The 27696-nt window shown below is 41.7% G+C and overlaps 1 protein-coding gene across 16 annotated transcripts in view; it reads right to left on the reverse strand.

The window, feature by feature from the left end:
* Window positions 1-27696, reverse strand: part of PPP2R2B (protein phosphatase 2 regulatory subunit Bbeta) — a 439287-nt gene that overhangs the window by 92875 nt on the left and 318716 nt on the right. For all 16 annotated transcript variants that reach the window (XM_072826368.1, XM_072826371.1, XM_072826380.1 and 13 more), the window contains 3 exons: window positions 12561-12658; window positions 9512-9677; window positions 3758-3870 (listed from right to left, as the gene is read on the reverse strand). In XM_072826368.1, coding sequence (XP_072682469.1) covers window positions 3758-3870; window positions 9512-9677; window positions 12561-12658 — 377 coding nt within the window. The remainder of the gene's footprint in view (window positions 1-3757; window positions 3871-9511; window positions 9678-12560; window positions 12659-27696) is intronic.

Here is a 27696-nt window from a genome sequence, read left to right on the forward strand (position 1 = left end):
TTAGTCTTGCATGATCCTGGGCATATTATTTACCCTCTCCGAGCCTCATTTGTACAGTGGGTATTTGACAGCAAGCTGGACCTCACATGGTAGCTAATGCAGACACAGTGTACAGTATGGTACATGGGATATAATAAACGCTAAGGACTGGTACCAGCATTTTCAATGCCCTTCCTCACTGGCTGTTCTAAAGGTGAATCAAAAGATTAGGTAAAAAAACACTTGGTGACATAAATGGTACTTTACAGCTATAAGGTGTTATTATTAAATTATCATTATGATTATTGCTGTGAATGTTATATACTGAGCAGGCGATATGGTTTTCAAAAAGCACTTCTCATAGCCTCTCTGGGTGAGAGTGATTGGATTTAAGAGGCTATCTCTTCCATGAAAAAGGGAAAAAAAATAGCTACATTCTTGTTTTGAAAAGCTGAGCCTCCTAGCACTGAAACAGAACAGGTTCATTACTCAGTGAGGATTAATTAGCTGTCGGGTATTATTAAACGTTCTCACTCTCCAGATCCACACAGAACTGGATTCTATGAAAGTGAGCAAGAGGTAATCATAAGACAGGGAGGAGGGAAAGAGCCACAAATGCTGGCAATGCAAATTTGAGAGAGGAGCATGTTAGTAAATTACAGTCTGATTAATATCATGTCAGCTCATTCTCTGTTTGGAGTCATTGTTCTGAATCTATGGTCTTCGGGTTTGCTTGTTTTTTTTTTTTTTTTTTCCTTCTTCTACTACTGGTGGGATCAAAAAGAAAAGGAGGTTAGCCTTTTCAGTGTTTTCATCCAAAGAATGCTGCAGTGTGGATGATTACACTGAAACACAGGATATTGGAAAGCCTAGGAAAGTAGATGGGGTGAAATCAAATACGGGTATTTATGTGATTATAGCAAATGTGTCTCTCAAATTGATGCAGTAACTATTGAAATGATTGAAAAGTAGTAGAGGCTCATAAAAAATAATAGCTCGGGAGAGCCTTAGAGATGATAAAATCCAGTGACCATAGATGCCCCCTACTCAATCACCAGGGGTTTGTGCTAAACATGTAGATATCTCTGGATCACCCCCATTTGCTGAGGGGAATCACTGCGGTCAGGTCCTGGGAATCTGCATTTGGAACTTGTACTGTGGATACAAAAGCACAGACCACACAGTCCTCAGGTTGGCAGTTCAGAAACGAAGCTTGGAGAGGAGAAATGCAATTCACGGGCCCAGGGTCACACAGCTGGTTTAGATGAAAGCAAGAATCAGAATTGAGGTGTTCTAACTCCCAGCCACATTTCAAGGCCTCCTTCCATGTGGTCGCAAGTCCACTTCAGCATTTCTACTCTAATGGAAACATAGAGATAGGCCTTCTCCTCATCATCGGGGTGACATCTCTGAGTGGCTAACCGCAGGTATATGAAATCCTATAGGACACCATGGACAAAAGGAATTCCTTGTGGGAACTCCAGACGGCATCTGAGAAGGTCAATCCAACAGAGGAAACCAGGACAAGGTGACATCTGGGCAGAAGTTCATGTTGTGAACTCCCCAGTGGCACCTACACCATCTGTTTTCCCCCACAGGACTGCAAAGTTCCAAGGGGCGAAACACTGTCTTATTCCCCTTGGAGAGCCAGAAGGTTGCCCGCCACTCCCTAGGTACCAATGAATAGCTTATAGACTGAATACAATAGTATAAAAAGTATATGAAAAAGGAAAGCATATTAATTTTCTTATATCAGTAGGGAGTAACAATAGCCATGATAATAATGATGAAGACAATATTAAACCAACAGCAGGGAACGGACATTAAGAAGTGCTTTCTGTGAGTGAGACACTACAAGGCTAAGTACTTCATCACACACAATGTAGCATAGATTTCTCACAAAAATCCCAGGAGGCAGTGAATCCTTGTAATGCACATGGGACTTTGGAGGCACAAGGACTTCAGTTAGTATGTCCAAGGTCCCCAGCTGGAGACCTACAGTGCCATTGTTCTAACCCAGGACAGACAGACTCGATATCCACATTCTTCACTCTTCACTACCCTCTCCTCAGGTCTGCAAAACCTCTGAGCATTTAGAGCATCAGCCCAGTCTGATATGGAAGACTTGTGTGGCAGTTCTTCAGGCTGAAGGTACAGGTTGACAAGAGGAAACGGAGCAGCCAATGCTTACCTGCTCAGAAGCAGCTCAACAAAAGACCAGCTACCCGTGAGTACTGGGTCAACACTTGGCAGCCTAGCAATGTGGGCAGCAATGAGCCTATGTTCAAAAAGCACCTGCTGGGGGCATCTGTGTGGCTCAGTCAGTTGAGTGTCTGACTCTTGGTTTCAGCTCAGAACATGACCTCAGGGTTGTGAGATTGAGCCCTGCATTGGGGTCTGTGCTTGGTGGGAAGTCTGCTTGCGATTCTCTCCCTCTACTTCTGCCCCTCCCCCTGCTCATGCACTCTCCCTCTCTCAAATAAATAATTTTTTAAAGCACCTGCTGAATAAAGAGTGGAACAAATGAATTAATGAACAAATAAACAAGTGAGCTAATCAGGCACACACTGATCATTCAAACCCTAGAGTGACAACCTCTTTTCCCCACATGCACTGCACTGCCTCCCTTCTCAGTTTTTGGTCTTCAGTAAAGCAGCTGGTATCTGAAAGCACATATTTGACACAGTTTTTTTTTTTTTAAGATTTTATTTACTTATTCATAGAGACACAGCTAGAGAGAGAGAGTCAGAGACACAGGCAGAGGGAGAAGCAGGCTCCATGCAGGGAGCCCGATGTGGGACTCGATCCCGGGTCTCCAGGATCACACCCTGGGCTGCAGGCGGCGCTAAACCGCTGCGCCACCGGGGCTGCCCTATTTGACACAGTTTTGAAAGTCCCTTGGGGCTAGGGCTGGTCTCAACATGTGCCTGCCCTTGTGCTCATGTTAAACACATCCCAACCTAAATTCACCACCAAGTCCTAAACCATTTTAAACTGTATCTGGAGAGCCTTCCCTTAAAAGTTTGCTTTTAGAAATCCATTTTTAACAATCACTTTCCTAAGAGACCTTTCCTGGTTCTCCTAGAGCCAAATATAATTTCTTCCTCCTTTGATCAAACTGTAACTCTCTGACACTCTCTGCATTTATCTTACTCTATTTAGTGCCATAAGCATTTTTATATTAGACCTACAAATCCCTTCACTGGACTGTGTGTTTCTGGATGGCAGGAAGGGAGCTATTCAGATTAATAGCAGAGATCACATATTGAGTACTGGCCACGGAAGGAGGTCTTTCCACCCTCACCACCTTTTCACCCAAGTATGAGGTTCACTGTTTTACAGACAGAGAAACTAAAAATAACTTGCATGGCTCAAGTTCAAGAGGGTTAAGCAACTATAGGCGATTCTGGTGAGTGGCCAAATTCAAACCCAGGCCCATTACATGCAGAAGTTCATGTCCTGAATCACAAAACCCCAACCTGCCATATGGGCAGTCCCATCCCCTGGACCTTGAGTACAAAAGACGCTCAAGACATTTTAGGAAACGTGAGCAGAGGCTAAGAATATAGTAAGGCATGGTGGTGGCCATGAAGACCAGTCCTAGGGGAATAAAGGAAGGACATGCACTCAGGTCAAGTCTCTGATTCATCCCCTTCACTCATACATTCCAGTTGCATCCTAGGGCAGCACCCAGCCCATGCACACCAGGGGGCCCTTCCTTTGCGCTTGGTGGCCAAGACAAATGAAAGATGGTGGCAAAAGCTGCCCCAGGGCTCACCCTCAAGGTCGTGATGGTGGCAGGATCCCGGAGCCGGCCCTCCTCATCTTTCAGATTGTAACCTTCTGGCCTCTTATCACGTTCGCTGACTTTCCACAGCTTCACAGTTTTATCTGTGGAGGGCAACCAGAGGAAATCAAAAGTACAGTGAAAACAAGCTTGTCAAGGTGTTCTATGTGTGGATGGCAGGTGGAGAGGGGTGGAGAAGCAGGGAGAGGTGGAGATGAGCACCGGAGACATGCTACCGACGCTGGTTTGAGTCAAGGGCTCAGGGCATAAATCTCATTTGTCTGGAGGCAGCGCTCATGTTTCAAAATAAAACCATATTATACCCAGACCAATGGTTTTCCTGACAATGGCCTATGAAATATGGAGCTTAACCATTATTTTGGTTCATTCAATAAAAATATTTATTGAACACTGAATAAGAGGAGCCACATGGACAGAATTAGCTGTGTAACTATATTATCAGCACTTGCCCTGGACAATTTATTTAATGTGTACCCTAACCTCGGGAGGTAGGTAACCCCATTTCAGTGTCTACCCCACAAGCACTGCCCTGACCATGACCTGTAATTCCATGATCTGTATTTCCTCACCCTTTCTGGTCTCACTGATTGCCTCCTTTGCCCTGTGCTCCAGCCACATGGCTTCCTCACGGCCCCCGATACACGTCACCTCCACTCTTGCCTCGGACTTTGCACTAGCTGCGCTTTTTGCTCAAAAGCCCTTGACCCTCTTCTTCATGTGACTTGTTCCTTCCCTTTGCTCTGTGTGAGTCCCACCCTCAGAGGGGCCTTTCCTAACCAACCTACATCAAAACGTCCCCACCATTCTCTCGCCTGCTCCTCCTGCTTCAAAATATTGGTGCTTCTCTCTATCTGATATAGGCTTTTTTATGTCTCCCTTCCTAGAAACTCACTGGAGGCAGGATTCTGTGTTGTCCATCACTACACATCCAGCATCCACAACAGTGCCTGGGACACAGTGGATGTTCAATACATATTAGGTGCATGAATGAATGAATCCTATCTCTACAGTGCATATCTTGCTAGCGATACTCAGAGATCTACAATGGTAAGAACATTCATCAAAATGCTCCTTTCCCCTCGCACTCTCCTTGGAATCTCCAGCTGGAAACTACCTTTCTCACCTGTGTACTGTTCCAGAGCTTTATATCACTAGCTGACACCTATCATTCTCCATAGCAATAAAGCAAGACAAGATCTCCAATGTCTACAGGGGTGAGGCAGTCCAGGGGAATGAGTGCGAGGGGCTGGGGGCTCTGGGAGGCAGGAGATGGCATGCCTCACCTGTAGGCTTTTGATCCCATTTTTTAAGTAAACATGTTTGGGCCAATCAGATCATATGTGGGGGCCATGTGACTTGTAGGCTTTGCCGAACAGGTCCTACCTTCACTATTTGTACTTCCTCTAGCTTTTCTTGTGGAAGGCCCCTTCCTTAAATACCTCCTCTGTACCTTCCTCTGTGCCTGCACAGGGTAGGCTTTGGAACCACACAAGCTCGGGCCACACCCTCACTCCCACTCCAGCCAGCCAAGCGGCTGATGACTGGGATTCTCATGTAGTAGGTGCCTAGTTTCTTCAAGTGACAGGAGCACCCGATTGATCAGGAGAAAGAGTACAGAATGCCTAATTCAATTTGAACCTCAGAGCAGCAACAAATGACATTTTAGGATGTGTCCCAAATATTTCCACCTCACAAATAAAGACACTTAACTTTTCTATGCTTTGGTTTCTTTATTATTAAGTTGGGGCAAACAGTGTCTTCCCCACGGGGCTCTCAGAAGGATTACACGGAACACCCTGTGTACGGTGTTGAACACGGGTGGCCTTCTAATACTGGCTGACAAAGGGCAGCTGTTATTAGAATTAGCAAAGTGGGCGACTATTCTCTGATAATAACATGTTGCTCTGACAGCAACAGTTTCATCCCAGGGTGACGTCAGCACATTTTGTTTCCTCCCTAACACTGTGGGCAGAAGAGCCACCCCTCCCCCAGCCTCTATTAGGGTTCCTTTTCTCCTTCACTTCACCACCTCATCTTCCTTCCCACGCCTCCTCACCAAAGGCCTTGTTCCCGGAGGTCTGAAATGCACCTTCTCCTGAAGTGGGCTTTCAGCAACCATCTGGCTACTTTAACAGGTAAGTACCCCTGTTTCCTCTTATCTGGGGACTCCTCCAGCTGGTCATGTCTGCTGGCACACCTGCTGGGTTGCTAAATGTAAGATCTGTGTGCTCTGAACTGTGTGCTCCCCCCGGCTTGTATTGGGAAAGAAGGCAAGGAAGCCTTTCCTGAGACATTGAGTTGAATTCTGAACTTCCTACCCATACACCAACATGCCTCTGGTCCTACCCTCTCTGGACACACTGCAGCATAATGCCCGGTATTGTAGGGTGAGAAAATGAAGCAGAGACTCTGCTTTATACAGTCATTGGATTAGTGATGGTCAGCTGTGACTCAGAACAACACAAAAAGGGGACTTTCAACACCAAATATTTTCTATTGCTTCGCTTTGGAATATATCCTGTCCCATTTGGCAATTCTTCTATTTCTCTTATTATGGATGATACATTGCTACACAGAGAAATAGAGATATCACAGGTAAAACATAAAGGGCAAGAATCAACTATAATCCCTCTAGTCAGGGACTATCCTTGTTAACATTTTGCAGAGACATTTGCAGTATTGTTTCTCTACATTTTGGCAGGAAGAGTACAAACCTCAATAGGGATACTGCATGTACAGATTTTGTATTTTCTCATTTTATTTCCTTTTATTATGCAAGTGGTAAATGTAATTGCAAAAACTGAAAATAAGCCCTAAAGTTAAAAATAAATAAATGAAAACCTTCCTCAATTCCACTAGATAAAGTATTATAAGAATTTTGAATGAAATATCCTTTCATTATATTTATGTATATAATTATATAACTTAATATATGTAATATGCTGCATAGTTTATTTTTTCCTGATCCTATCCATACTAACATCTACTCCTATAAATATATAATTTATAAGAATAAGAATTTCTTGATAATTAAAGGTTGAATAATGGGAGATTTATTAGCAAATTATAGAAAACTCATACAAGGGAATGCTATGCAGTCATCGAAAATGTGATGATATTTTAGAAGAATATTTAACAACTAGGAAGATATTACTATTGTTAAGTGTTATATTATTAAGTAAAAAAATTTGTTGCAGAACAGCTTATCAAATAATCCCACTTTTGTTAAGAAGCAAAAAGATTTATCTATTTATCCATGTCTCTGCTTTTTTCTTTAAAAGACATCAACACTGGTTCTCTCTGGGTGTAAACACTTTGTTATCTTCATTTTGCTTCCTTGTATTTTCTAAAAAAAAATTTTACGGTGAATACACACTACGTTCATAGCTCACAAAACAAATCATTTCCCTTTCCCTCTCATCCTAAGAATTAAGATAGAAGTAGAAAGCTAGGTAAAGCAACGTGTTTGTACCTGGCAAATAATTTCAAAGTACTGATTCACAATGGAATGTTGGTTTTATTTTTCATGAAAAATGGTAAAGTTGAAAATATATGCTAGCAGAATGTAAAAACTGCCCCAAACTGTAATGAGATAAGCACTTTTTTTTTTTTTAAAGATAATTGATGGCAAATTCAATCCAATTCCCCATGGCTGGGTTGCCTGGAGTCATTCTCGACTTTATTATCACACAATTTTTCTTGACTTAGTATCTTGAAGCTTTGTGGATAAAAAAGTCTAAGGAACATGTGGCTGTTACTATGAGTAATGACTTTTTCTTTTTTCTGGCTGGCTCTCTGAATAGTTTATCATTACTTGTGGCAGCTTTTAAACACAATCTTATCATCTATCTTCATTTTCTCTTTTGTACAGTAATTCCAATTGTCTTTCATTAATTTTTGCATGTTAACCTATTTGGCTTAAGGGGAATTCTCAACCTCAATATTAGTACAAAAAAGAAAATCGCAGAAGAACATGGGAATTTTTCTTCTCAGAATCATTTTGAGATGCTGTTGGCATATGAAATAGCATCCCAAATGGGAAGATAATATCCTTGTTAATCAAAAAACTATTTAAAAACTCAATTAACAGAACATTATGCTATATAATTAATCTTCATTGCATTTCAATGATTGCCATCCCATCCCCCCCACAAAGCACTTAATAAGTCTTTGGGTTTTATAGTAATAATCAATAGGGTAAATTTTGTAATATAAAGTAAGTTAGCCATAGACGATAATCAGACACTTTTACTGCCTGAAATGATTAAGTCAACATCATCAGAAGTCTCTTTTATTCTAAAGCATTGGATACACAGGGCTTTTGAGTAAAACTTCAACAGCAAAACGAAAAAAAACAAAAAGAAGAAGAAGAAGGAAAAACATGCATGTGGTCTGGCTTTCAAGAAATCTGAGCTGAAAAAAGTAAAGTGAACAATACATACAGTTCTGAGAAACAATCAAATTACTGAGAATCTTAAAAAACAGAGGAGTGGAGATCTGGTCATGTTGCGATAAGCCATGCTTGAATAACCCTAAACTGGCTATTTCAGAAGTGCCCATGTTCAAGTTTGTACACTGGCTTTGTCATCAAGGGAGTTTTAGTTCATATGCTTTAAAAACTTTTCCCCTTCTTTTCAGAAGATTAACATAATACTCACTGTAAAAGCTTAGCAAGTAAAAAATGATAAAAGGAACAAAATCTACAAGACATTCAACATGCATGGTCCAAAATTAATCATAAATCTTTCTGTGTGCTTCCTGTCTTTAAAAACGTTAATATATATCTGATCATATTATATACATGTGAGCATGGCCTTGTCAGTGCTGGGCATAGGTAAAAAGCAAATTCCTGCCTTCTTGACTTATATTAAATGTATATCCCTCTGAGGCAGACTCACATGTGGGATGAAATGAAGTGCTCTCCAGCTTGGTAGCGGGTTTTCAATTTTTATACACTAATCCTCTGAATTGTTATGCTATTCAATTAGCACCCTTTAGTATGTGATTTTACTCTGAATTGTTCTGAGCATAGATGGCTTCTTTCAGCAAGGGTATTATGAACCTTTAGGGTAGGTCATTTCACTGCATGAAAGTTTACCAAACAAATACGGAATTTGGCTCTCTGTTCAACCCCTAATGTCCTCTCTCTCTGACCTATTTCTATCAACTTCCCCTATAATAACAAATGGTATAAGAAGAGGACGGAAGGACCCAGAGAGAAAGAAATCACTTTTTGGTCTATTCTTTGGTAGGTCCCCCTGTCTTCTTGACCTGTGCTCCCGGCCAAGAACTTGATGGTGTAAGAGAGACACAGCCATTTCCTTTACGAACCCCCAAATACATCCAGGAACTAATAATTTTGATTCAGTATGCCCAACTCACAGGGATGGCATGTTGAATTGTCTGAACTGTATTCCCAGAATAACATTTAGTCAATCTTAAGAAAGGAAGTCAGATTCTAAAAACACCTGGAAATAATCTGCACTAGTCAAAAACTACGGACAATGGGTCTCACATAATTTGGTCATAAATCCATTATTTTTAAAAAGGATAATTGCTATGTGCTGAGGGGATACCCTGTGCTGAGAACTCTGGTAGGCATCTTGCATATACTGTTTGAAAGTTTTTCAACAGCTCAAAAAGTGAGCTCAAGAGAGATGGAAATACATGGTTTGCTGATTGTATCTCTGCAATTACCAAACAGGCAAAGTCACCTCCACGTACCATTAGTAGACAGAAGGAAGTAGGCTGCATTCTGCTGAGGGAGCCATCTTATTTTATTGATTTTTTCTTCTATTTCTAAACTCTTCAGGTAATCGAACTCGGGTTCATGGCTCTGGAATGTGCTGTAAACATTGTATTCACCCCTACGATGAACCTGATTTTTACTCTGTAGGAAGGGAAAAAAAAACACACACACAAAAGAAATGAAATCATATAAGCCAACTGCAAATTCACCAATTCCTTTTTTCTTTTTTTCCAGCATTAGAGTCCCTTGGGTGGGCTGGTCAGGCCACGTCAGTGTAGAATGAGGGCAGACCCATGGCAACTAGTTGATCTTACCTTACTGGCCTCCCCAGCATTTGATTGTGCATCCCTGTTGGTCATAACTGGCACCTCCAATATACATCTATTTATTTATAAATTATATGCATGAACTTCTGCACTAATATATAGCAGGTACAAAATACACATAGAAATAGATGTCAAAATAGGACACGATTTAAAAATGCATATAAAGAGAAGTTCTAATATTTTCTTTCTACATCCTAATAGAGGTCTCAGACACCCTTAGGAGGGAGCCATCCCACAGCCACATCCACACTGACCTATATTAATCCCTCACAAAGACTCCAAAGTAATGATATCTATACCTTTTGCTGGCCTTTTAAAATCACACTGGATCCTCACAGAACCTCTGAGAGGTAAGCAGTGCAGGGAAATGGACCAAAGAGGTTCAGAGGTATTAAAATGACCTCTCCAAGGTCACACAGCTTATACACAGATTTGGGCATCCGATCTCTCCCTTCCCCATTTTCTTGTGGCACAAGAGACAAAACAGACATTGGCACAGAGATGCCACAGGAGTCCCTGGAGGACTGTCAGACTCTACCTCTGGCTTCCCCTCAGCTCCGGTTATGCATAGCGTGGAACCACAGGAACTACGCAAAAGATGGGAGAATGAAAGAGGATAGGATCTGCAGAAGGGCACAAGGGTAAGAAGAGGGTGGAAAGGAGAACAAAGAGGGTGTGAGGGAAAGATGAGAAGGAAAAAAAAAGGGGGGGGGGAGCTTTTATTGCAGGTGTTACAGGACATTATTACCAAGCGCTTCCAGATTCAGGCTTTGGAAAACCGCATACAAATTCAAATTCAGGTCTTACCACACATTTGTCATAGAAACTTGACTCTAAAGAAAAGTCTCAATTAGAAAAACACAATCATATTCCTGGATGGATATTGAACATTCAAACCCAAGTCTCCATTTATTCCATTTGACGGGTGATGGTGCTGATGGCCAGTGTGGGGTGTGTTTGCAAGGGTGCTGAGGGTCTACGAGCAAATTCTCCCAGAGTGTGCCTCCTGAGAAGCCACTCACACAAGTTGGCAGCGGGCCTGACCCTAGACGTTGTCCTATGGCTTTCTCAGGCTTCGCGTTCATTCCAACCCGAAGCCTTGCCGCAAAGCGGAACACTCAACTGTATGCTACCAACCTCCATGTCTATATTTTATTGAACAAAACCACCCTCCTCCTTTGGAAAAACGTGTGCCCTTTCCTTCTGCTACTGACTCAGGCTTCCCAAATAGTTCAGTCAATTAAATAGGTGAAATCCATAAATAGCTAATGGAAATCATGATATAGAATATGACCGGCAACATGCTGCCTTGGGTAATTTATGTTAAATAGTTGCTCTGGTTCTTCTTTATCATCACTATGAACCTAATTAGATTTTTTTTTTAATGGAAGAAGGTTTGAAAATCAGTTTTCAAAGGACTTTTAATGCTAATATCCTGCTTACTACAGAGACAGCCAGTCCACCTTAACAATAAATTTATGTGTGTTGATTTGCTACCATCCAAATCAGACTGTCAAGTGTGTGTAGTATGTGCCAGACCAATTAGCACTAAGCAGCTCTGGAAAAGCAGGAAAAATTCCAGGTCACGAAGAGCTATTAGTTCCTACTTGCCAACCACATTTTCGTGTTTCCAGGGCCAATGGAATAGGCCGGGTGCCTGATTTAATGCTGAACACTTGAATTTCTACGGAACCCCGAGGGATCACGATGCCCTTATAGAAATTAATTGCAAATAATGTGCAATTACCAAATATATCACCTCTAAATGAGGCTTTCCTTTTTTTGAGGGAAGGTGGAACATAAATGGCTTTGAGGCACAAAGCAGGCTTTAAATTGCTAGGGAAGTCTCTTGCGAAACCTTCCTCCTGCACTGGGCCTCCCCCTGCACTGGGCCTGGTGAATCTCAGAGGCAGGCGGTAACAGATGGGAGAGGTCCTAGAACACACACCGGCCTGCTGGAAGCCCCAGAACCATGCCAGGGGAGGCCAAGGAAATCAGATTGGGTTGTAATTCCATTCTGACAAAACAGAAGCAGGCACCAAAAACTCAATTTATATGAAAAAGAGAAACAATTCCTAGTGGAACCCAAGTCTCAGGAGGAAATGGGCTTTTCTGAGATTCAATTCACTGGAAGTTGGAACTCCTGCTCCGAACGCACACAGCACTGAGCTCCAGGGACCGTGATGACTCCTACAGTAAAGTGCACGCCACATGCATGGCTGAGATGTTATTTTGTGGGTTCTCACCCCCTTTGGTAGGGTGAACTGTCCCTTTCTTCTCCACTGACCCAAGGTGTCCTTTTCATATCTGTTGGCAAAGAGCTATCTTTTCCCCCTCCTACATATTCTGCAGGAGCACCTGAAATCTGGAGACTTCGTTTCAAAGGCTGGAAAAGAAATCCCAGTCAAAAAGGAGTTCTCTGCTCAGCAGCACCCATGGTGTTTTGCAGGTCGGATGGGAAGTGAGGTCATTTTGAATGTGCAACACCCAGGTTTGGAAAGATTAGGCTCTAGCATCGGGTGCTTTCAATGAGCCTGAATGTGGAACTGTTGATGTTAATGACTTTTTGGCAGTTTTTAGCTTGCGAGCAAAGCAGCAAAGAGGCAAGGTTAAGGGCGACACATGAGGATTAAGGAACAGTAGGAGGCCTCCTTTAAAAAGAGAAGAAAATGGGCATTTTGCATTCACTGCCACTTACCTCCTGCTCTCGTTGAAATATTACAACCCGACCCCCCTTGTCCCCTGTCGCTAGTAATTCTCCCGTGTGGTTGAATTCTACCGTAGAGATAATGTCAGCTGAAAAGGAGAAGACAAAGGCAATTAAAGTAACTGCACACTTACTTTGAAACGATAGATAATAGATATACTTTTCTGTACACTGAAGGGCTCTGGGCTTTGTCTCTGCAGTGGAATTTATAAGAATTTGATGCTCCATATTTTAAGTGCCACGAGGAGTGGCGTTTGAGAAAGGCAATTTCCTAGATGCCCACACGGCAGCATGGGCTCTTGGAACATCTGGGATGACAAAAGGAGAAGCACATACAGACCCATTTGTTTGGGGCAAAAGAAAACGCCTTTCCTTAATGCCCCCAGGAAATGGCAATGTTTGCTTCTTGCTTTTGATTTTTAAGAATTTTTACCAACCGGGGACCTTTTACCCACCCGGGGCCTTGGGCCTCCTCCTTCCTTCTACACAGAGAAACTTCCCCAAACAGGTTTCAGTTGTGGCCTTTTGAAAGCAGGCTGAAGACTGTGAAGCACCAGGGCTGGGGGTGCTTGAAGCTCAGATGTGGGGATGCAACAGGAAGGTACCACTGGGATGCTAGGAGGCAGAAACTCAGCCTGACCACAAATACTCCAGGTTGACCCAGGCTCCCTCTTCCCCGGTGAGCCCAACACCCCCATCTGGAAGAGCATGGCCTTACTCCAACCCCAGGAGCAAGATGTTGAGAACCGGGTCACGAGGTCAGAGGGGAGAGGGCAATTTGTACTCTGTTATTTCAGAATGAAGAAAATACACAGGCGCCAGGAACTCAGATCACTGATAATTGCTGAAGGAATGCCAGCCTGCCAGGTCTTTCTTCAACCCTGGTTACCCTGGAGCAACACGGACAGGTAAATTACCTATGATTGGATTTATTAGGGCTATTTTTAGAAAAATGTCAGAGGTTAATTCCTCTGCAATTATTTCCCTGCAGGGCTCCAACAATTGCTACCCAGAGTACAAATGAGTTTTTTAAAAACAAAACAAAACAACAACAACAACAAAAAAAACAAGAGGCAGGGGAATTATGACTATGGCCTTTGACAGAGGAACATTCTGAAGATTATGTCCAGGTGAGGAAAGCAAAGGGGAGACAGTGAGGTGGAAAACGAAGGCAATTACCCCTGAAAAATTCAAATCTCAAATCTCACTTTAATATCATCATTTCAGGATTTTCTTTGTATGCCTGATTTATTCAGGTAAGTAGTGTAAAATTCTCCACTTTGCAGGGAACAGTGCCGTTCTACATACAAAAACACTTCGATAGTCATTCTCTTTGCAGAAGTAAAAAGACTAAGGACAAGCCAAGGCCACTCTCAAGTAGGGAGCATTTAAAAGAACAATTCATGATTTCCTGTTTTGGCTTCTTGGGTGTCTGACTCCAGTGGTAGCAAATTCAAAGCCCTGTGGAGCCATGAGGCATCATGGCCCAAAGTAAACCAGGTGAAGGAGAAAGCTTCCTCTTAAGGGGAAGTGGCTACTTGTGGATATGAAATATTTCACGTGCTGCTAGATTTTTTTTTTTTTAACAAGAAGCTGGAAATCCAGATTTTATGCAAAATCTCTGAATTTTATAATATTGTCAACTATTTTACTCCCCCAAGCCATGACATTAAAAAAAAACAAACAAAAAAACAAACTCGCCTGTGGGTAGAATGTGTTTGGGAGTCATGAGTTTGTGACATCTGGTCTATCGAGTCTTTCTTCAGGAAAGGCCACCCCATTCCTTACGGATGATCTCAACTAGAGATCTAGTCTGTCCACTCAGGAAGATTCCTCCAAATGAATACGACTTTTAAGGAAAGCCAATTGAAGCTGGGCGGTTCCTTGGTTCCTGATGTAAGTTTGGAAGCTCATTTCTAGAATGAGTGTTCACTGAGGAGTAAGCAAGCCCAGCAAGGCTGAGAAGCCAGCACCTCAAGTGAATTATGACGCCACTTTCCTTTGTTAGAGTTTATGTATCTTAGCAAAGCACTTTCATGTAAAGAGGAGAGAAGGCGGCTGTGCAGGGTTTGCAGCTGCCTCAGGATGCCCTGGGAAAAGCACTTGAGCACTAGGATACACTTCTAACACTTATTACTGATTCTGGCCTTTCAGTGAGGGGTTGACAATGGGGTTATCCACGAAGCTTCCTGACTTGCGTGCAACCTAAAGTGGACGTGGCAGCTTCTGTCAGGTACCTCAGTAGGAGGCGGAAGCTCTCAAACTATTAAAGTTATAAATACCTCCTGAAGGAAAGAGTGGTGGGGAACAAAGGGGGAGCGGTGGGGAGGACCCCCTCTCTCTGGTGGACAGGTTACCAGAGTCACGTTTAGGATGTCTTTAGGTCAACAACCAGCCTAACTGCACCTTTCCTTTTAAAAAATCACGTTAACTACATTTGACCCTTCCTCTTAGAAGCAATGTTGACACAGACTCCAGAGTTCTAGAAGGTGCACTGGGAACTAAAAGATGGGCCTTCCCTGTTACTGAAGTTAGGAATCAGAAGGAAGAATTAAGCACCATTTTCCAAAGTCAGTCTCCGACTCAGTTTCCAAGAAAACATCACACCAACAGAAACAAAATTCACTCTCCAGGGATGACATACACATTTGTCTTTTTGCCCAGACTCCCTGAGAAAACGTCTTCACTCTCCCTTTCAGAGATGCACAGGTCAAAACAAGGTCGGACTCCAGCTCACAGCTGAGCCACCTGATCCAAGCTGGTGTTACTCAAACTCTGCGTTATGAGGGATCCAGGCATGGCCCCAGCTAATAAACATGACCCATTTATTTTCTAGGTGTTACAGTTATTTGTGCTATGCCTCCCTCAAGAACCTTGTAAGAGGAAAAGGTGATTGGCACAGCAGGATTCTCAAATTCTTTAGTCTTCTTGCCAAGTCCTTAGTTTTGTTTTAATCCTGCCAGTGGGCTGGTCTGTATACTAGGTTGTTTATATCCAGCTATTGTCTACCTCTCTTCAGAGCACAGGCCACTGCAGCTCGAGTTAATACCTGTTTTGAACCTTCATGTTTCCTGACTCATTTATCACTGCTAAGCCAGTAGGTGTAACCAGAATACTGTAGGGCCCCATCCACTGCTCCAGATCTTCATCTATGACTGTTTAATAATTGATGCAAACCTCATGAATCACCCTACATTCCAATTTAAGGACACTCAAACTTCTGATGCAAATACTCTGGTTTGCAATGGGCTCTCGGTAGAGCAACTGAAGTCAGAAAACCCATGCTGCTCAGGACAAAATAACTCTGGTTGAGTATAGAGAGGACGCAGTGATAATAATCAACTAGCAAGCCGGAAACAAAAACTTCATCTGAGATCATGGCCAAAAGAAGTAAATTCATCAAGTTCAACATAACTTTCACCTTTAAATGATATGTGTATGTGACAACTCATTTTATCAAATGCCGAGCCCAGTCATATTATTATATAAAAAGCTGTAAACTGGAGCTTTTTCCCTCTGTTCCAGAGAGATGTAGATAAAGTGCCTGTCTTTGACTAAAAACAAAGACCAGAGGCCAAAAACAGTTACGGAGGTCAAATGTAGTTAACGTGATTTTTTAAAAGGAAACCCTGGGAGGTATGACGTTTGCCCTGTTCCACATTTATTTGTGCTGATTTAATTTCCACAAGATGGTGGCCTGGTAACCCCATTTCTAGTTCAATAGGCACTGCCAAGACTGAGTGTTTCTTTTCTAAAATCAATCTCTGCATCTTACAAAGGTTCCAAACTAGTAAATTCATACATAAAGTCTCCATTTACCTGAATAATAGAAATTGATGTGGCCTTTAAATGCCTGTGATTAGGTTGAAGAAATGGAGGGAACCGCCAGCACATGCCCTCGTCTCTCACTGTACCACACTAGGCTGGAGCCTACACAATGCCTGGGCTGAGCACAACGATTAGGCGATGGACAACCCAAAGAGCACGGTGACTGTTTCAATCAAATGATGGCTCAGTTTAAACCTGGAGAGGACCTAAACCCAGATCCTCTGGTGGGACAAGGTCTTACTGACCAGGTCAGGAGCACTGGCCTCTCTGCATCAATCATAGGGATTCAAATGAGAAGGTAATGCAATTTAGCCTTCAAAGCCCATTAAATGTTTTATCTTTCATCTATGAAACATTTGGGAGATAATACTATAAAGTCATTTACTCTGCTTATATCAGCTGGCCAGTTCTGCTCACTCAATTCTTGGCTTTCTTCCAGATGGTAAGATGGGCTCTAGGCAGAGTTGTCTGCGTCTTTTGTGAGGATGAGGATGAGGATGTGGCCAGCCAGGACAGAAAACAGGTGCCACAGTGGAATACAGATAGTTGATGGAAAATTTGTGTTGAGAGTGATTTGAGAGGTCACTTGCAGGCTGAAGTGCTTTAATCGGCAATGGGTCCTGCGCTACGTGGTGAGGGGCAGGGGGCAGCATGTGTATCCTTTGTGGTCACTGCATAGGGGCTTGTAGCTAGATTGGCAATGCTTTTGTGGCTCATTAAATAAACAGGGAAGACAGATTCCCAGCAGGAATTAAAATTACTCCCTCCATCTACAGAAAATGGTGGCCTCCTTCTCAGGTTCTGGTTCACGGCCCAAAGTCAGCATCCATTTTCTCAGAAGAGGTTTCCTCTGGTAAGTTTTGATAAATGAAATAGTGTGTTACAGTATATTTTCCATCTCAAAATAGGGGGATAAAATGAAGTCTGGTTATGGCCAATAAGATATGCCCAAGTTCTGCTACTGGGATTGTGTCAAATGGCCTAGTTGTTGAAAAATTTTAATATGTTGTAAAATTCAAACAAAATTGGGCAATAAAACAGTAGGTGTGCAATGACTGCAATTTTTAAAAGGTATTCTCATTTAAAAATATACTTTTAACTGGTAAAGCAATATACACTTTCATTTATTCAATAAAAACTTTCATTAATACCAAGATGGTGCTTAAAATATAAAATGAAATTTCTCTTATAATCTGACTCCCTGGAAAATAATAATTAACTCCTATAAATACACACACACAGGCAAATAGTCAAAGGCCTAAGTCTGTTGTTAGAGTCCAAAATGATGTTCTAGTGTAGGATGTTAATGATTTAACTTTTCTTATAGCCTTTTTCTTTTTTTTTTTTAATTTATTTTTTATTGGTGTTCAATTCACTAACATACAGAATAACCCCCAGTGCCCGTCACCCATTCACTCCCACCCCCCGCCCTCCTCCCCTTCTACCACCCCTAGTTCGTTTTCTAAGTTTTTCAGGATTTTCTAATTTTTTTTTAAATCAGGACCATCAATCTTGAATAATTTTTAACTTGTAAGCAATTTTAATTGGTTTTCAAACTGAATACAAGATTTTAGCATTTATCTCAGCAATTCTATAGACGTTTTAAACAATTTCTTTTTAGGGAAGCTTGGTGGTTCAGCGGTTGAGCATCTGCCTTCAGTTGAGGGCATGATCCTGGGATCTGGGATCAAGTTCTGCATCGGGCTCCCTGCAGGGAGCCTGCTTTTCCCTCTGCCTATGTCTCTCCCTCTCTTACTCTGTCTCTTATGAATAAATAAATAAATCTTTTAAAAATTATTTTTAAATTAAATTTTAAGTTCCCAGATAGTAAAATTCACTCTTTGTGCCATACAGTTTTATGGGTTTGGATCAGTGGGTATAGAGGTGTATCCACTACCACCACCATGATATAGAACAGTTTCCAAATGTCAAAACCACTGTGAAGGTACAGAGGCTTAATACTGCTGGCTTCTATAGAAATGGCTCAAGTGGGAACCAATGCTCATTTCTCACTAGTGAGAGTCAAAGGTTTTATTTTTTAATCTCACTGTTTAGATAGTATCACTATTTAAAATTCTGCTTTTAGAGTGGCCGGAAACTAAACTCATCAATATGCCTTTGTTAGCCTGCATCACAAACTAGGTTTATGCATTAAGTTTTCTGCCTGTGAATTCAAAGTTTTCTTGGTAATGAAACAGGACTATGTTTCAGCCCTTAGTTCAGTAGTAGCATTAGCTTTGTAACTCAGTACTATTTCTCACATTCCTGGAGCTCAGTTCTAAGTGACAGAAGTAGTAAATATCAAGCACTGAGCAGTGAAAACAAGTGGATCTAATTTTGTTCACAAATTTTGTTTATTGGCAAGAGCTTCCCAGTGAGAAGGATTCTGATATCATGCTGGGCTTGGTGGGAAGGTGCTGAGATCAACTGGTTATGTCCAGCATGGGTATGGCAATGGCCAGTACACATGCCATGTGCTTGCTATCCTAACCTTCTGTGTGTAATAGACACTCTCTGACTGATCCAGACTTGATTCCTTTGTCACCCAACCATTGTCTGGTATTTAGATACTGAATCCTTTTCCTTTCATTTGAATGTAATTAATTCTGTGCATATTGGTTTTAACTTCAATCTGGCACTGGTATTCCTCCTATACGAAAGAAAGCAGGTGGAAGGGTCCAATAGTCCCAATTCCCAAGAACTTATCACAACTGCTGCTTCCTATGTAATTGCAAGCCCAGTGCTGGAAAGTGGGCACTGTTTCAATGTCAGCCTGCCGGTGTAGACCAAGCATACTAAGGGCAAGTAATGTCTTGTGACAGATACTCTCAGCAGCTCCCACCTGGTGCTTTTCTTCTTTGCCTGTCTCCCACTATAGAGGCTGAAAAATCCAGATTCTTGCTTCCCAGCCTCCCTTGTATCTAGGGATGGCCATGTGACTGAAACATGGCTTGTGAGGCACACAGGAAGGTCTGCTGGGGAGCAAGGAGGCAGAGATTCTGGGAACAAGTTTTCCTCCCTGAATTAAAGGAAGGAATCAAGTGAGGAGCAACCTTTTGGCTACACTTACATACTCCTTGCATAATACTATTTTTTTAAAGATTGTATTTATTTATTTTGAGAAAGAGAGAGAGAGAGAGAAAGAGTACATGAGTGAGCAGGGGGAGGGGCAGAGGGAGAGAGACAATCTCAAGCAGACTCGCCACAGAGCATGGAGCCCTGACATGGGATGTGAGGCTTAATATCATGACCCCGACATCATGACCTGAGCCAAACCCAAAAGTTGGATGCTCAACTGACTGAGCCACCCAGGCACTGCCCCCCATACCACTGCTTTTGCATTTGATTTTATGTGGCCACAACTGGTGAGGCTGTGGCAGCCATCATCTGACATGAGGTGACAAGCCATGATACTGAATATGACAGATGGAAGAAAGGGACAATGTCCTTGGTGACATCACTGAATTGCAAAAGCCTACAAGAGTCTGAACTTGTTAAACAATAGATACCAAGGGGTTTAAACCACTGCTCACTAGATTTTCTGTTATTTGTATCTAAATGCATACATAATAAACATGTCTTTCTGTCTTTATTCTCTTCATACATTATGCACAGGGCTAGACTATCAATACAAGTTGAACTGGGGAAAAAATGGTTCTTTGTCTTGCAACATCTGTGCTTAAACTCTCATAAACTTTTCATGTCACTTTATCACATGATCAGTGTTCCTTCATACTTGCTTAGTTCCCAGCATTGAGGTGGTTTGTTTCCCCATCTTTCTCTGTGTGGAAATGGTATTGTTCCACCATTCAAATATGAAAGCAGCTTACTGGGATAGAAGCATCCCCTACCTCCAACTTATCATGGTGTCCATTATAAAATTATGATTTCAGAGAGACTGAGCCATGTTCTCCTTAGGAGCCAGGTTCTTTCACTAAGTCTAGGGAGCCTACCATGCTTCCTGAGCTGTGAAAATCCAGATGGTGGGAAGCCAGTGAGTAATGAATGCCATACTGTTCCTACTAAAATGCACACAGCTTCCTCACACTGACCAAATCCCCAGCACTAGCCGGGTCTGGGACGACCCAAGACATGTGGGTTGATGGAGACTGCCTTTCATTTAATACAAGTTCTTACCACAAAGAAGCTGAGAAGAAAGAACATTCCTGTCGTGGGGGCAAAACCTGGGGCAAAGTCATTTTAAAAATTCTAAGTCCTCCAAATACAGAAAAATCCAGTGGGAAATTGGTAGCAGTCCAGACTTGCATACAAGCCTGCATGGTTTATAGTGGAATCTGCTGTCAAGGTATCTACCATCTGTCACCCCCTCTTTCAGAAAGCAGAGGAGTAATTAACTGCTTAGGCAATGCCAACTCTGTCCATCATTCAGATTTATTATCTATATAACATGGGTCATCTAGCATGGACCCCAAAGTTAGTGGGACTCTGGGTCTAAAGTGAGGAAATTCATCACATCTGTGGGTCTCCATAGGAGCTTTCGGGCAGGCCTTGTGCCACCCAAACATAACACATAACACAATGTGGAGTTCATTAGGCATGTCTTTGGTCAAAAATTTTGACCAGAGCCAGAGGCTCTGAAGTCAGAAGATATGCACCTGCCTTATGGGAGCTAAACATCCCCTGTTTATGTGTTGGATCTAATTTCACTTATTTAGGGAAGCCTTGTATGTGTTCTCCCAAAACCAGGAGATCCTCTCTTACTTGGCACCTCTACTGCTCCCCATACTTCTGCTTCCTAACAGACCACTTACCATTTAGTGCTTACAACAGTGATAGAACCATTTTAAATGCATTTATCACTCTCTGAATTGTAAACTCCATAAAGAACATATTCATCATTGAAGCTTTGGTGCCAAGCTTAATGTCTTAATACATGATGGATGCTTCTCAAATTTTTTCTTTAATCAATCACTGAACAGCAGACAAAGAGAATCAACACCAAAGTGGGCCACCATAAAGAGAATAACCCTAAACAGAGTATCAACAAACAAAACATTTTTGCTGGATGAATGTAAGAAACACATTTTAAGGGGTGTGAGGGATATTCTTATTTTGGAATGAGTATTTTATGACTTTAGAACCATGTAGATTGATCAATAAACACCAAAAAGCCTACAAAGCCTTTGTCATATTGGCAGGGATATAAGGGTCCTATGAATCACAGGAAGAGAAAACACCAAATGGGTTAGTGAAGAGAGGGTACCAGGAGAGGGCATGGAGGTAGCAATGACACCCTCAAAACAGATTTGGAGCAAACAGGTCTGAAATGCAAGGAATCTACTTAGTGAACACCTACTATGTGCACATCACTGGACTGGGTGCCAGGTATATTCTATAAACAAAACACTCTTGGTCTTTGCCTTCAAGAAGCTTTCAGTCTACAGGACTGGGAAGCAGTGGTAAATAGGTATATGGTAAAAAGAAAAAAATGTTGGAGAAGAATTGTTCAAACACCCTATAATGGAAGGGTGTTTTTAAGCCATAGAGTAAGAACTTTACAGTTCTTACTCTTTGAGCCAGAGAGTAAGAACTCCACAGTTGACCTAGAAGGCAAAAGGAAGTTACTAATAAAACTTAAGGTAACTCACATGTCATCCATATGCCTGTATTCAAGAAATCTATTTTTTTCTAAAGAACAAATTGAATAATCAATACTTCTGTGAGCTAAAATCTAGATGGACTTAAAGAATGAAAGAGGAATGTAGTAGGACAAGAGCTGGATTTCCCCCCCCAAAACATGACATTTCTATGTCACACACAAGAAAGATGCTAACATTTTACAAGGTATTATGCAATGATGGTTCTTCAATGGTTTTAGCAAAGAAAATAGAAAGTATTGGAACCAAATGTGTCATTTACAATTCTATGAGTCAGTATTTCTCTTTCTCTCTTTTCCTCTCCTCTTCCCCTCTTTCCCTACATTCTCCTGTCTCTCTCTCTCTCTCTGGCCAGGAGTTGTGGCGTTTTGAAGACTATTAAAAAATATTTACTCTCCAGGTGACTGCCTAGCTAGGTTGGTGGAGCAGACAACTTTTGATCTTGAGGTTGTAAGTCTGAGTCCCATGTTGGGTGTATATATTACTTAAAAATAAAATCTTAGAAAGAATATTACACCCCGGGCACTTGGCTGGGTCAGTCGGTTAAGTGTCTGACTCTTGATTTCGGCTCAGGTCATAATCTCAGGGTTGTGAGACTCAGCCCCACTTTGGGATCTCTGCTGGACATGGAACCTGCTTAAGATTCTCTCTCCTTCTCCCTCTGCTCCTCCCTCCTCTTTTGGATAATGTTTTATAACACTGAATACAGTACTTTATACATAGTAGGTAAACAGCGAAAGATAGCATAAACAAGTGTTGATTTCCATCACCAGCATGACCCAAACTTTAATAAATATGCATCAGGCAAAAACACTAATGTATATCCCTACTGCTTTTTTATATCCGCTGAAAACTGGATATTTAAAAAATCCATTATATTTGATATCATGTTCATATGGCAGTTTAGAAACCAACAAAAAATATAAAATGTAGAAAAGTCTTACGACTACTACATGTTGATAGATTTATTCATAATTCCATTTTTCACTCAAAAAATATTCAGTGACCACATCTATTAGGTGTTGAACACTACTCTAGGAATTGAATGTATACATCTCTTAATAAAAGATAAAGCAGTTTTCCTCACAGCACCTACATTCTACTTGTAGAGAAAAAATAATCATCAAAAGAGTTCTGGAGGTAGGTGGGAGGTTTAGATTTGAAATAGGGTGATTTCAAATAGGCCCCACTGAGCCAACTTGAAAGAGGTGAGGGAGATCACCATGTGGGTATCTGAAGGAAGAGTGCTTCAGACAGGAACAGACAGTGAGAAGACCCTAAGAGAGAAAGATGCATGTGTCAGCAAACCTGTGTAGCCAGAGCCATGCAAATAAGGGAAAAATGAGGTCATACAAATGAGAAGTTCAGATAATATAGAGCCTTGTAGACCATAGCAAGCACTTTGGTCTTTGCTAAAAGTAAAATGGGCACAACAATGTGAATGTACTTAATACCACTGAACTGTATACATAAAAATGGTTCAATGGTAAATTCTGTGTTATGTTCCTCTCACCACTGATTTTGAAAAAGTGAGAAAAAATGGAATCAGAGGCCATTGGAGGGGACTGAGTAGAGGAGTGGGATGGCCTGACGTGTTACAAGTATCACTGGGGACAGACTGCAGAGGGCTGAAGGAGCATCAGGAAGGGTATTGAGATAATCTCAGTGAGAGGTGAGGGTGGCTTCGACCAAGGCTGGCAGTGAAGGTGGAGAACCGTAAACAGATTCTGGAGTAGACTGAGTCACCTTGACAGGAAGTGCAGATGGGCTGGTTATGGGGTATGAAAGAAAGGATTCAGGATGATACCAAGGTTTCTGCCCTCGGCATCTGACATGAGGGAGTTGCCTTCATTGAGATGGGAAGTTGGTGCCTTCATTGAATGGGAAGTTGGTGGGTGAAGCAGGCATTCTGGAGGAAGACCAGATAGTAAAAGTTTCTGGCATGTGGAGTATGAGGGGTTTATACGCAGAGATAGATATCAGAGTTTAGAATTCAAGAGGGGTCTGAGTTGAGGATATAAACTTGGGAGTTTAATAGTATCTCAGATGATATTTAAAGTCATGGGATTGGATGAAATCTCAGGGAGTCTATTAAACAAGAGGAAAGCCAAGGGCTGAACTTTGGGGGCACACCCAATATCTGAAAGGTTGGGAGAAGAATCAAGAAAAGGGAAGAAGGAGCAGTCAGTGAGATAGGAGGAAAATAAAAGAAGCCGAGTGTCCCAAAAGCCAGTGAATTGCAGAGAAGAGGGTGATCAATCACACCAAACACTGCTGATAGGCAAGGTAAAAGCCTTCAACTGACCTTTGGATTTGAACCATGGAAGTCACTATTGACTTCATCAAGTACAATTTCTGTGGTTCAGCAGAAGTAGTTTTGTGGAACCAGAGAGTGGGTTTCAGAGTAAATAGGAGGAGGAAGATGGGAGAGAGTGACTGTGGATACTTCTCTTCAAGGAGTTTTGATTGAGAAGCCTACCAAAGAAATGAAGCAGGGGATGGTAAGGGAAGTCAGATCAACAGAGCTTTTTTTTTTTTTTTTTTTTTTTTTAATCATAGACACACAGCAGCATGTACATAGGCTAATGAGAAAATTTCAGCAGCTAAGGAAAAATGAAGGGTGAAGAAGAGATTAAGTTGGAACTACTGTATGAATGAATGAAAGCAAGCATGAGTAAACAAGCCAGTGCCCAGGAATGGTCCACCAGTGAGAGGTAAAATCCGATCTGCCCAGGTTCAATTCCTACCCACAGCCAAAAGATGGTCAGAAAGAAAAATGCTATGGAAACCCTATCTTCATAAAAGACTTAATAGGATTTTCAAAGCATTTAGTACTACAAGAATTTCTCCCACAAACCAACCCATCAGATGCCCATGTGACCACCTTGAATCAAAGAAAAACCTCTTGATTTCCTTTTTGTTTCTTCTTTCCTTCCTGCTTGTCTTCCTCTCCTCTTTCCCTCTTTTTCCTTCCTTCCCTTTCTCTCTTTTGCGTTTTCCCTCCCTCCCTCCTTCTCTTTTCTTTCAAATTCAGCAGCAGAAAGAAATGTATTCCTTCTGCTACTATGGAGCTCTAGGTCCATTATCTTCTGTCTGCCAAAGGGATGGAAGGCTGCTCACCTGCAGACACTTTAAAATGCTAGATCTACTACAAGATCACTCCCACATGGATAGCCTGACCTCTTTATGGCCTTTCTTGGGTAACTTTCACCATCATTCCTAATATCACATAGAAAGAAACAAGTCTGTCAGAGGGGAAAGAAAAAACCCACACTTTCATCTGGCCCTGTGGAAGATTTATAGACACTTTGCAAATAGCCAGACACAGGTGATGGTGCCAGGAACTTTCCAAGTGATTTGTAGATCTTCCTGCCAGGAAGTCAGTCTTCAGTGGAAAACTTTTCTAGCTGAACATTCTTTTACTACAGCGAGGCTACAGGGAGAGGATGGCAACTGTCATGCAAAAGATTCGCTGAAATTAACTAGCTATTCGCCTGGCCTCAAGATAGTTCAGTCTCACAAAAATACCACAAAAATATTCCAGTTTTTCTTTGAAGCAACTATTTACTGAGCTGGCCTACTGCGTGCCAGGCATTGGACTAGATCCTTCACCCTAGACCCTAGAGGCCTTCTCTTCCTCAATCTATATTATCAGGCTCATTTATCGAACACCAACTTTGGCCAGGATCTGTGCTTTGTGCTTTACACGGTATCATTTAGGTGTCACTTGGACTCTATGATTTCAGTCCCTTCTTCCATTTTTCAGATGGGGAAATGGCTCAGGAACTGAAATGTCTGGAAGGCTTAATAGGGAGTTTGAGAGCCCATGCTTGCAACCTGCCTTTTGGGTCCTTTTCTTTTCCCTCTGCATTCTATTATTTCTTGTCCCCACTCCCATTTGTCTGTCATTAATTTTTTTCCTAATCCTTTCTTCATCTTTCACTCATAGTTACTTATAGGCTTTATTTCTTAACATGGCAGAGTGGATCTTCTGGGTTCAGCCTTAACTTTTCCATTTACCTTCTGTCCTCCTTGTCACCCACCTGGCACTTGAGCTACTTTAACTCTTGGACCCTATGCAGATATAGTCTGTGCTGACCAACTGTGAGGCAATTTCATGTTTCCTAAAATGTTTTTTTCCATTACTTGTGCCTGCTGACATGTATGCCCCTGAGGCCAAGATCTTATTCACTATTTTAGCCTAGGGACACAGTCTAGGGACTGGCACTCAGGAGGTTTGCAAAAAGTGTGTTTAGTAGCCAAATGAAAAAATGAACACCTGAATCCTTCAAGGTCAACTCAAATGTCACCTACTCCATGAAGTCTTCCATGAGCTCCCCTGATTGGAACATAATCCCTTCCTCCACACAGTTCCCCAACTCTCTGGACTACTCACGTGTACTTATATAGCTACATAACTGAGAATGTACTTGCTCTAATTCCTTAATGAAACATATTTCATCAAGGGCACAAGTCCTATTTTACTCATCTTTGGCTCTGCCGATAAATTCCATATAAAACTTCACTAATTTAGCATCTTCTTATTGGGCCTGACTCATGCTGGATTATGGTATAAATATTAAGAGAATGCTTCAGTATCCTGTGTGTGTGTGTGTGTGTGTGTGTGTGTGATGTTTCTTTAACTAGATGGTAAGTTCCCTGAAGACAGAATCCTATCTATTAGGATAACAATAGATAACATCTTTATTGGTATCTCAGAGTCAGAAGTACTTCCTCCAAGCACAGCAGATGTAGAGAAGTGGAAATAGGAACATATTTCCATGTCTCTAAGTACTCTACTTTGGGGGACATTTCAAATACTGATTCCAACAACCTAAGTTATTGCCTTTGGAGAGTTATGGAAAAGCATAGGGAACAAAAGAGGCAGTAACTGTTAAATGCAGTAGCAAAATTCCTTTCTATCCAACACACGCCACAGCAGGTTCTTAGCCTAGATTGTCATGCATTAGACATTTCCCGCAAAGTCCATTGGAAGAAATTAAACATCAATATTTTATCAGGACATAGAAGAAATAAAACCATTAAACACCGAAGCTACAGACTTAACACTGTCCACAATCTCAAATCTTCACCCAAGCAAAATGTTACCAGAAGCCATATGAAGAAAACCTTTGGAAAATACAACCTTTTGGTAATTTATCACTAAGGTAACATTGGGAACTGGCCTTTTCCTGCCACTGAAACCTCATCTTAAATCATCTCCCTGACCTGCTATCTCCCTACATTCTGGCCTAGCCAGTTTGCTTTCAGCATCTTATAAATGCCATGCTTCCTCCCACTCTAGGCTCTACAAACACACTACTCTCTCTGCCCGAGTTATTCTCTCCCTCCTCCCTTTCCCTTGGCTAACATTTATTAATTTTTTAAATTTCAGCTTAACCAGCACTTACTGAGACAAACCTTTTCTGACAGCCTGTGTCAGAGTCACTCTACACTGCTCTATACTACCCTATTCTTTCCCTTTAAAGCATCTACCAGAATTCTTCATTGTAGATTTGTGAGTGTTTATTGTTAATCTCAGTCTCCCCTCTAAGACTGCAAGTCTACCAGGGCAGGGATTACAACTGATTTTTCACCTGCTATTCCTGGCCCACAGCCCCATCTTTCATACATGATCAATGTTCAATGAAAGTAAGGTTTTCTAGAATATTTGTTAACGG

Source organism: Canis lupus, chromosome 5, assembly GCF_048164855.1.
Source record: "Canis lupus baileyi chromosome 5, mCanLup2.hap1, whole genome shotgun sequence".
NCBI lineage: Eukaryota > Metazoa > Chordata > Mammalia > Carnivora > Canidae > Canis > Canis lupus.